At 21.2% G+C, this 10,264-nt stretch overlaps 2 protein-coding genes across 2 annotated transcripts; one reads left to right on the top strand and one right to left on the bottom strand.

The window, feature by feature from the left end:
* The first annotated feature begins 26 nt into the window (after positions 1-26).
* LOC127285296 (WW domain-containing oxidoreductase) lies at positions 27-4,797 on the top strand. The gene is made up of 7 exons (XM_051311244.1): positions 27-272; positions 415-479; positions 553-789; positions 3,297-3,492; positions 3,855-4,040; positions 4,135-4,390; positions 4,470-4,797. Exons 1-7 carry the CDS (start codon positions 178-180, stop codon positions 4,659-4,661), a joined length of 1,227 nt encoding a protein of 408 aa, XP_051167201.1. The 5' UTR covers positions 27-177; the 3' UTR covers positions 4,662-4,797.
* A 16-nt stretch (positions 4,798-4,813) lies between these two features.
* Positions 4,814-10,176, bottom strand: LOC127285297 (39S ribosomal protein L15, mitochondrial). Its single transcript, XM_051311246.1, has 5 exons — positions 9,841-10,176; positions 9,499-9,653; positions 6,267-6,432; positions 5,976-6,135; positions 4,814-5,178 (listed from the first exon to the last, which is right to left on the bottom strand). Exons 1-5 carry the CDS (start codon positions 9,949-9,951, stop codon positions 4,877-4,879), a joined length of 894 nt encoding a protein of 297 aa, XP_051167203.1. The 5' UTR covers positions 9,952-10,176; the 3' UTR covers positions 4,814-4,876.
* Between the last annotated feature and the right edge of the window lie 88 nt (positions 10,177-10,264).

Raw genomic sequence — 10,264 nt, 5'->3', positions numbered from 1 at the left:
GAGAACCTAACCTATGTCAGGGCCGTAGTTCGCCCCTTTCGCCCTATTTTCAACATTGTTCGATGTTATTGTTTTATCATTGTTTAATAAATAACATTCGATGATAAAAAAACTAATTAAATGTGTGTGTGATGTGTTTTGAATTTATCTGACTTTTGTTTGATAAGAAAAACAACAATGGTGGGTGTTTTAAATGATTCTGATAGTGACGATGAATTACCACCGGGATGGGAAGAACGAGCAACAATTGATGGAAATGTTTACTACGTAAAGTAAGTTTAATATTGTTTTTTTTTTTTTATCTATTTTAATTATACGAAGTAATTACAAACACAGAAATCTGTTCGTAAACTTATAGGTTATGTTTACTTGCTTTTTTTTAAAAATACAAATTAATTTTTTTTATTTTACTAGTCACTTTACGAAAGGTACACAGTGGACACATCCACGAACTGGTCGCAAAAAATTAGTCGAAGGAGGTAATTCATAAAAATATAATTATAAATTATTTTCTAATATAAAAAATTTGATGTTTTTTCCTTTTTAATACAGAATTACCAACTGGTTGGGAAAGGTGTATTTCAAACGACGGAAAAGTTTTATTTGTCGATCATAATCATCAAACGACAACGTACACTGATCCTAGATTAGCATTTGCAACAGAATTTCGCGAAATGTCACAACCAGTTCGACAGAGATTTGATGGAAGCAGTACAGCTCTCGCTGTACTTCATGGACGAGATTTGAGGGGAAAAGTTGCTTTAGTAACAGGTGCAAATGTAGGAATAGGTAAATTTCATTTTTTTTTTGTTTTCAAATAATAGTAATAATAATAATAACAGGCCTCGGATTATACGACTTTTTCCGACTTTTTTACATATTTTTAAAAAAATTTTAAACAATATACGTTTTTTTTTGGTATGTATACAATACAGATCTTCTTCAAATCTTCTTTATTTCAATTATTTAACAAATTTTTAACTAAAATTCTTCACTAAATTAATTATTTTTAATTATTTTCAATGAAATTCTTCACAAAATCAATTATCTTAAAATATTTTTCAATTAAAATTTTTATGAAATGTAATAATTGTTTATAATTTTTATAAAATTGGCCAATAAAATTACCAAAAATTTTTAATTCATAATCACTTGAAATTTAATTATTTGCAAAAATTTCAATTATTTTTAATGATTTTTATAATATTCTTCACAAAGTCAATTATCATAAAATATTTTCAATTAAAATTTTTATGAAATGTAATAATTGTTTATAATTTTTATAAAATTGGCCAATAAAATTACCAAAAATTTTTAATTCATAATCACTTGAAATTTAATTATTTGCAAAAATTTCAATTATTTTTAATGATTTTTATAATATTCTTCACAAAGTCAATTATCATAAAATATTTTCAATTAAAATTTTTATGAAATGTAATAATTGTTTATAATTTTTATAAAATTGGCCAATAAAATTACCAAAAATTTTTAATTCAAAATCACTTGAAATTTAATTAATTGCAAAAATTTCAATTATTTTTAATGATTTTTATAATATTTTTTGAAAATTCAATTATTTTAAAACATTTTTCAAGGTGTCTAACGGTCAGGGAAAAGTCAGGAAATTTCTTTAATTTTCGGGAATTTTTTATAAATAAATTAAAGTAACTATTAGTTTCAACAAATTTTTTACTTTTTTCCAAAAGCAAATGCAAATTAAAAATTTGCCCTTCACACTCAATTATGAAGCATGTGATATATATCTTATATTCATTAAGTAAATAATTATTTACTATTATTTATTGAATCTAATAAATGATTTTTTAAACTTGGATAACAATTTTTTTCAGTGAAATATTTGGTTTTTTAATATAAATAAAAATTATTTGATACAATTTTATTTTATCGGTTCAACTTCAAATAAAGTAAATTATTCATTAATAGGAATAATTTATTATTTAATTGCTAATACCCACATTTAACTTATAAAAATTTTTACAGGGTCGAATATTATTATCGAATTTCTATTTAGCAAAATTGTATAAAGTGTATTTTATATTATGCAAAATTTTCAATTTAGATTTAAATAAAATTCGATTGAATAGAATAGAATTGGTTCGAATTAAAAATTTCTTTAATAAAAACTTTGTTAATTAAGAATTTTGTTAAATAGAAATTCTGTTAATTGTGGATTTATTCAATGACTATTCTGTTAAGTAAATATTTTGATAAATCGAAATTTACTAAAATAACAATTGTGTTAAAAAAATTTTGTTCTTTATGAAATTTTTCTTGTCATAAATTCCGTTAAATTAAAATTGTATTAATTTGAAATTCGATGTACTAGAAAATCTGCTTTATATAATTTTACTAAATAAAAATTTAATAATTTAAGATTTGATGCCGTAAAAATTCTTTTAAATTAAATGTTGAGAATATTTATACGTTCCCAATTAGTTTATTTATTTCACTTAAATATTAGAGCCAAAAGTTTTGAACGTTCATATGAACAAAATATTTTTTTTAATCTATAAATTATTAGAAATTATAATATCAATGTAAAATAAAACAGTAAATTAAACAAATATAAAATTAATAACTTCTTTTTAGATATTTAAAACAATATTTTGTAATAAAATTCGTACTTAAAGAAGTTACAAAAAAAGTTTTGTTCATTTGAACGTTCAAAAAACTTTTGGCTCATTAAATATTTTATTTTTTACGAAACATTATTTATTTGATTCAAATACATATGAAATTAGTGGATAATAAACAGGTAAATGATTTAATTGTATCAAAATAAATTTTATTTGATGAAAATAAAATTTTTTTAATGTAATTTAGAACAGTGAAAAGTCAGGGAGTTTTTTTCCTAGCAGTTGTTAGACACCCTGGAAATTCAATTATTTCTAAAAATTTTAATTTTAACTCTTAAAAAATTATTATTATTTAAAAAATATTTTTATTTTAAAATCTGTAAAACTTAATTAAGTATTGCCTGAATTTTTTTGTCAAACTATGACAAAATTTTAAATTCGAATGAATTGCTTAAATCGAACTTTAAAAAATTATAAAAATGTAACTTTAAGAATTTTTTTAGAAATATAATTTTGAAAATTTATTTTATTTATCATTATGAAGTGAATTTAATATCTAATAACGTTAGTTATTTAAAGTAAAATATTTATTAACCAATTAAATTTTGTTAAAATAAAAAAATAAAAAAATGACTTTTTCTTAAAGTCAATCGGAAGTCTGTAATAAATTATTTTTTTAAAAAAATACATTTTTAGGGTACGAAACAGCAAGATCGTTAGCTTTACACGGTTGCAAAGTTGTGTTAGCTTGCAGAGATTTAGAAAAAGCCCAAGAAGCTGCAAGAGAAATTGAACGTGAACGGGAAAATATTTCTTGTGATGTTTTACATTTGGATTTATGTTCATTACGACACGTTCAAATGGCTGCCGATTCATTTAAGCAAAAATATAAGTAAGATATATATTTAAAATTATTATTTAACAATTATTTTAAATATAAACTAGCAAAAATAAAGCGCTAAATAAATTATCTAGATTATTTAAAAAAAATAAAATACCAGAAAATTGAAAATTAATTCATTTCAATTAAAACTTTTCAAATTACATTTTTTCAATTAATACTAAACAAAATAATATACTTAGATAATAAAAAATAATTTGCAAAATTAATTAAAATTAAATTAATTTTAATAAATTAAAGATGTAAAACAGATGGAATGAATGAATACGAAAATAATAATAATTATTATTATAATTTAAAAATTATTGTAATTTAGTAATTTTTTTCTAAAGATGCAATTAATTTCTTTTTAGAAGCCTTCATATGCTTATATTGAATGCTGGAGTATTTGCAGTTCCTTATTCATTGACAGAGGACGGCTATGAAACGACTTTTCAAGTCAATCATTTAGCTCAATTTTTTTTCACATTGTTGCTAAAAGAACCACTTCATCATTGTGAAAGTTCAAGAGTCACAATTCTTTCCAGCGAATCTCATAGGTAAAATTTTTATAAAGAAGAACGTTTTTTTTTTTTATATAAGCAAATTTTTATGTAAAAACAAAAATTTTATAACTTTGATTATACTTTGTAGATTTTCGTTTCTTACATCGCCGAATGATATTGAACCGTTGAATTTATCACCACCTGAATATAAATACTGGCAAATGGCTGCTTACAATAATTCAAAATTATGTAATATTTTATTCGCTCAAGAATTAGCGAGACAATGGCCAACTGTAAGTGTATTTAGTTGTCATCCTGGAAATATGGTTTCATCAAGCCTACCACGACAATCATGGTTATATCGATTTATATTTGCTCTTGTTCGACCATTCACAAAATCATTGGTAAATTCGTATTAAAAAATTTATTAAACAATTTAGTTATAATTTTTTTTTCTTTTTCTGAATCTAAATTAATTTTCAGCAACAAGCAGCGAGTACGACTGTTTATTGTGCAACAGCTTCTGAATTGGAAGGCGCAACTGGTTTATATTTTAATAATTGTTTTCGTTGTGAATCAACTCGTCAAAGTATGGATCCAGAATTGGCGCAAAAACTTTGGATTGTTAGTCAAGAAATGTTAAAATTGGCAAATTTTCACATAGACGATAAGTGAGGTTGATGAAAAAAAAAAAAAAATCATTTGTAAATATTTCTTCCAATCTTCTGATCTCGTATATTATTTACTGTGATTAAATTTTTTAATTTGGTTTGTCTTGTTTTTAAATAAATAACTTTTTTACTAATTGAAATTATTGTATACGATCATTGATTGATAAACAATTTTTATTTCTGAATTAAAAATTAACAATTACTATTTTTTTTTTTTTCTTAACTTGCATAAAATTCTTTGAGATATTCGGCTGTTGGTTTAAGAATGACTTTATCACGAAGACTCACCACCCAACCCGGTGCAAGACCATAAAATATTTGTCTTGGATCTTTTCTTTCGGTGAGCATTTCATAATTTGGATCATCTTCAATTTTTGGTAATGTGTAGCCATATTTTTGTGCCAACACAAGACGTTCGTAGGAAACTTTCTCTGGATCCGCCAAATATCCACGTGTCGCGGCACTTGAATAATATTCAAGACAATCGGATGGTGGTAAAAGTCGACGGGGAATTGCTTGACCTAATTGATTAAAAAAAAAATTAAATTTTAGCGCATGAATTTTCCATAAATAAATCAATTAGAATTTTTATTTTAAAGTATTTTTTTTTTAGTAGAAATAATTCATTTTTTAGATGAATTTTAAATTTTCGAATTAAAATTTAACAGATTTTCTTTTTATGCGAATTTTTACTAAACAAACGTTTTAGTTACTGAATTATTGATCGAATTTTTATTTTACAGTCATTTTTTACATGACTTTTTATTTTAAATTTTTAATTAATTTTTAATTTAAACGAATTTTATTTTAATCGAATTTAAATTTAACAGAATTCTTAATCAATCGAATTTTATAAGATGCGAATTTTTAAATGACAGAAATTCCAAATTTTACCGAATTTCAAATTTCTCCCAATTTTTAATTGATAGAATTTTTGAGACGCCGAATTTTCATTTGTCCGAACAAATAATCAACAGAAAGATTTTGGCGCAATTTTTAAAATTAACCAATTTTAAAAATTGAGCCGAAATCTTTTGGTCAATTTCTTGTTCTTTTGAGACAAATGAAAATTCGGCATCTTAAAAATTCGTACAAATAAAAATTCGGTGAATTGGAATTTCTGTCATTTAAAAATTCGATTGATTAAGAATTCTGTTAAATTAAAAATCGCGTAAATAAAAAATCATTAAAAAAAATGACTGTAAAATAAAAAATTACCAAAAATTTTCTAGCTGGAAATTTGGTTATTAATGATTTTTATGGATTAATCATGCGCCCCAATTTTAGTTTATCGAATATTTATGATTTCGTTTTATACCTTTTTTGAAGAAACTCTCCGGCTTTATCATGCATTGTAAACTATGGAGATCAAAGAAAGACGTTGTTATAACTCCACCATTTTTTTCAATAGCAGCAATTACAGGTTCACTTGCCCATTGAACTTCAATGTTAATTTTTGCTGTAAATATTTCTAGTCCCTGAAAAAAAAATTTATATTTAAAAATTTTTACATAGTTTTTATAATTAAATAAGTTAATTTTTTAAATTAAGTAATTTTGAAAAGAAATTTTAAGTGGATCCAGTTTTATAGAATCAAATTTAAATATACCTCGTCTGTAAGTTGAACTCCAGCTTGTCTCATATCCGGTTGTAAGGAATAAAGACCAGAATTTACTAAACTTACAAGATCTATGGGTTTTGATGCATCTAATCGATTTGTATCGATCATTTTTTGTAAATTTAACAATGATAGCGGAGGATATTCTCTTCTTAGACTGAAATCAAACAAAAAAAGTGATAATTATTCTTTTTATATAAAAATTATAAAAATTGATTTAAAAAAACAACTAATAAAAGTACAAAGAATCAAATTAATATGAGACGAAAATTAATTTAAAAAAAAAATTAACAATGAAACAATATAAAAATATTAAAGACAAAAAAGAATATAATGAAAAAAAATTAGAACTACAATTATTATATAATAATACAAATACAAAAAATTTATGATGAGAAAAAAGATGCGCCAGGAAATTTCGTACAAGATAGTAATTTGAAAAAAATTTATTTTTAAAAATTAATTTTTAAGGTACCAGGGGCCAACGAATACCTATTAAATACTAATTATAAAAACACAGGCCTCGAATCATCTTAAAGACACAAAAAAAGTCGTTTTAGTCGATTTATTTTCCAAAAAAAAGTGAATTTGTTTTTTATTTTAACAAAAATCTTTTACAGATTTTTAAATAAAAAATTTTTTTTCAATAATTATCCTTTTCGAAGGGTTAAAGTTGAAATTTTTAGAAATAATTAAATTTCAAAAGATATTGTTAATTTTCAAACAATTATTAAATTTTACAGAACTAAAAATAATTTATCAAACAATTTTTGGAAAACATTTTTTAAATTTAATTGAATTTTCAAAGATTTAAAATTGAGATTTTTGAAATTAATTGAAACTTTAAGTGTTTTGTAATTAAAATTTTAAATGGTTTCACTAAAAATTTATTAGAAAATGCGGACAAAATACAATAATTTGAAAATCATTTTTAATTGAAAAATGGTTTCAGATAGTTGAATTTTAAAACACTATTATTAAAATAGTTAAAAATAATTGCATTTCCTTAGAGTTGTAATTGAAATTATTAAATTTCAAAAAAAAATTTCAATGGAAAATTTTAGAAATCATTAAATTTTAGATGCTTTTAAATTCAAATTATTGAAAATTCAATTAATTTTGATTTCAAATGTTTGAAAATAATGAAATTTTCTTTGATTTTGAATTGAAAATTTTGGTAAATAATTGAATTTTAATTGAAATTTTGGATAATAATTTAATTTTAGTTCATTTTTGATTGAAAATTTTAATAATAAATAATTTTGAGTTGAAATTTTTGAGAATAATTGAATTTTAGTTGATTTTTAATTGAAAATTTTGAAAATAATTGAATTTTCATTGATTTTGAATTGAAATTTTGATTGAAAATTTTGATAATAATTGAATTTTTGCTGATTTTTAATTGAAATTTTTTTAAATAATTCAATTTTATTTGATTTTGAATTAAAATTTTTTGGTAATTTTATTTGATATTTTTTTTAAATTATAAATAATTGTTAAATTTTATAAAAATTTTAATTGAAAAATAATTTGAAATAATTGCATTTGTGATAAATATCATTAAAATTATTAAAAATTATTAATTTAGTGAAGAATTTTAGTTAAAAATTTATTAAATAATTGAAATAAAGAAGATCTGAAGAAGATCTGCATTTTATACTAAAAAAAAATATTTTTTATTTAAAAAACTTTTTTAAAAATGTAAAAAAAAAGTCGGAATAGTCGCATTTTATTAAAATAAGTCAAAAAAAGTCGGAAATAGTCGAAAAAGTCGCATAACCCGAGGCTTGGTTTCAGATAGTTGAATTTTCAAAGAATATTATTAAAATAGTTAAAAATAATTGAATTTCCTTAGAGTTATAATTGAAATTATTAAATTTCAAAAAAAAATTTCGATGTAAAATTTTAGAAACAACTAAATTTTAGATGCTTTTAAATTGAAATTATTGAAAATTCAATTAATTTTGAATTCAAATTTTTGAGAATAATAAAATTTTATTTGATTTCAAATTTGGAAAACAATTGGATTTCAGTTCATTTTTAATTGAAAATTTTGGGAAATAGTTGAATTTTAATTGAAATTTTGGATAATAATTTAATTTAAGTTCATTTTTGATTGAAAATTTGTATAATTAATTTTGAATAGAAATTTTAGAAAATAATCGAATTTTATTTCATTTTAAATTGAAAACTTGGTAAATAATTAAATTTTAAATTGAAAATTTTGGATAATTATTGAATTTTAACTGATTTTGAATTAAAATTTCGGGTAATAATTGAATTGTAGTTTATTTTGAATTGAAATTTTTAAAAAATAATTTAATTTTATTGTGATATTTTTTTTTTAAATTATAAACAATTGTTAAATTTCATAAAAATTTTAATTGAAAAATAATTTTGATATAATTGAATTTGTTATGTATTTCATTAAAATTATTAAAAATAATTAATTTAGTGAAGAATCATTTTAGTTCAAAATTTGTTAAATAATTGAATTGAAGAAGATCTGAAGAAGATCTACATTTTATACTAAAAAAAATGTATTTTATTTACATTTTTTTTTCAAATGTAAAAAAAAATGTCGCATTTTATTAAAATAAGTCGATAAAAGTCGTATTTTTGAAAAAAGTCGGAAAAAGTCGTATAATCCGAGGCCTGTAAACATATAATTTTCATTATTATCATTTAATATGTAATAATATTCTAATAAATTAAATTATTATTGATAATATTAATCTTTAATTTCTTTATAACAAACAATTAAATACTCAATTTGGCGCGCGATTAATTTTGCTAGTACAAAATATAAAAAACGAAATGATAAAAGAAAATTATCAAAATAAATAAAATAAAACGAAGTTGAAGTATACAACGTTTACGATAAACGATTTTTAAAGAAATAATTTGTTAAAATGAAAAATTCTATAATTTTTTGCTTAAAAAATATTTTTTTATAATTTGTTGATTAATGAAAACTATAAGAAATATTTTTTATGCGAAAAATTATAGAATTTTTCATTTAAAAAATTATTTCTTTAAATAATGGTTTATCATAAACGTTGCGTATACTTCAGCGTCGTAAAAAAAATAGAAAAATAAATACCTACAAAATTCTTATTCATATTGTTTCATTGTTAATTTATTTTCTAATAAAATGATATATTTTATATATTTTGAAGTCGAAATATTAATTAATTAAATAATAATTTTTAATTTCGCTTACTGATGCCCTTTGTAATAAGGCTCCTTTCCAAATCTCAAATAAAATGGATTATTTCCAGTTTCATAACCAGGTCGCATATAATTTTGTCTTGCCAAAGAACCTTTATTTCCGTGTCCGTGTTTATCACCTCCATGCTGCCCTCTTCCTCTTTTATTCTTAAAAATAATTATAAAATTTTAATTTTAATTTAATTAAAATTTTTTTAATTTTAAAAATAAACAATTTTTATATATAAAAATTTTATATTAAAAAAACTAACAGGAAAATAAATGATTTTTAAAATGTTTAATTAAGATCGCATTATTGTTAAAAAGTTTGTTTTTTTTAAATAATTTTTTATACCTTTTTTACAGCACCAGGGTGATTTTTAAGATTTGCGATGCAAACCCGGGGTAAATTTCTCAGCATTTGGAAAGCCAATTCCCGGCCTTGTTTTACAACGTTTCCTGACATTGTTGATTTCCAATTTGTAAGTATTTAAAATTAAACTATCACTTTTCTTATAATTAATTGATTTAAATTATAGTTTAAATCATGTTTTTATTTTGGATGTTAATTTGCGCTTTTGATGAACATAACCTAAAAGATTTAGGTTATGTTATTGAAGTTCTGCTATAAAAAAAAATTTTGGAATTGCAAACATTTTAAATTATTGAATAATTAATTTTAAGTTTAAGTTTTAAATTAAATGCAAATTTATTTATATAAAACTTGAAAATCGTTTTTTTTTTGAGATTCCAGCGCAAGATTTATTTATTTTTGTAAT

The sequence above is a fragment of the Leptopilina boulardi genome, unplaced genomic scaffold (genome assembly GCF_019393585.1).
Source record: "Leptopilina boulardi isolate dan_hultmark-lab unplaced genomic scaffold, ZJU_Lbou_2.1 LbouV2_330, whole genome shotgun sequence".
Classification (NCBI taxonomy): domain Eukaryota; kingdom Metazoa; phylum Arthropoda; class Insecta; order Hymenoptera; family Figitidae; genus Leptopilina; species Leptopilina boulardi.
This window is presented reverse-complemented; position numbering and strand designations above follow the sequence as displayed.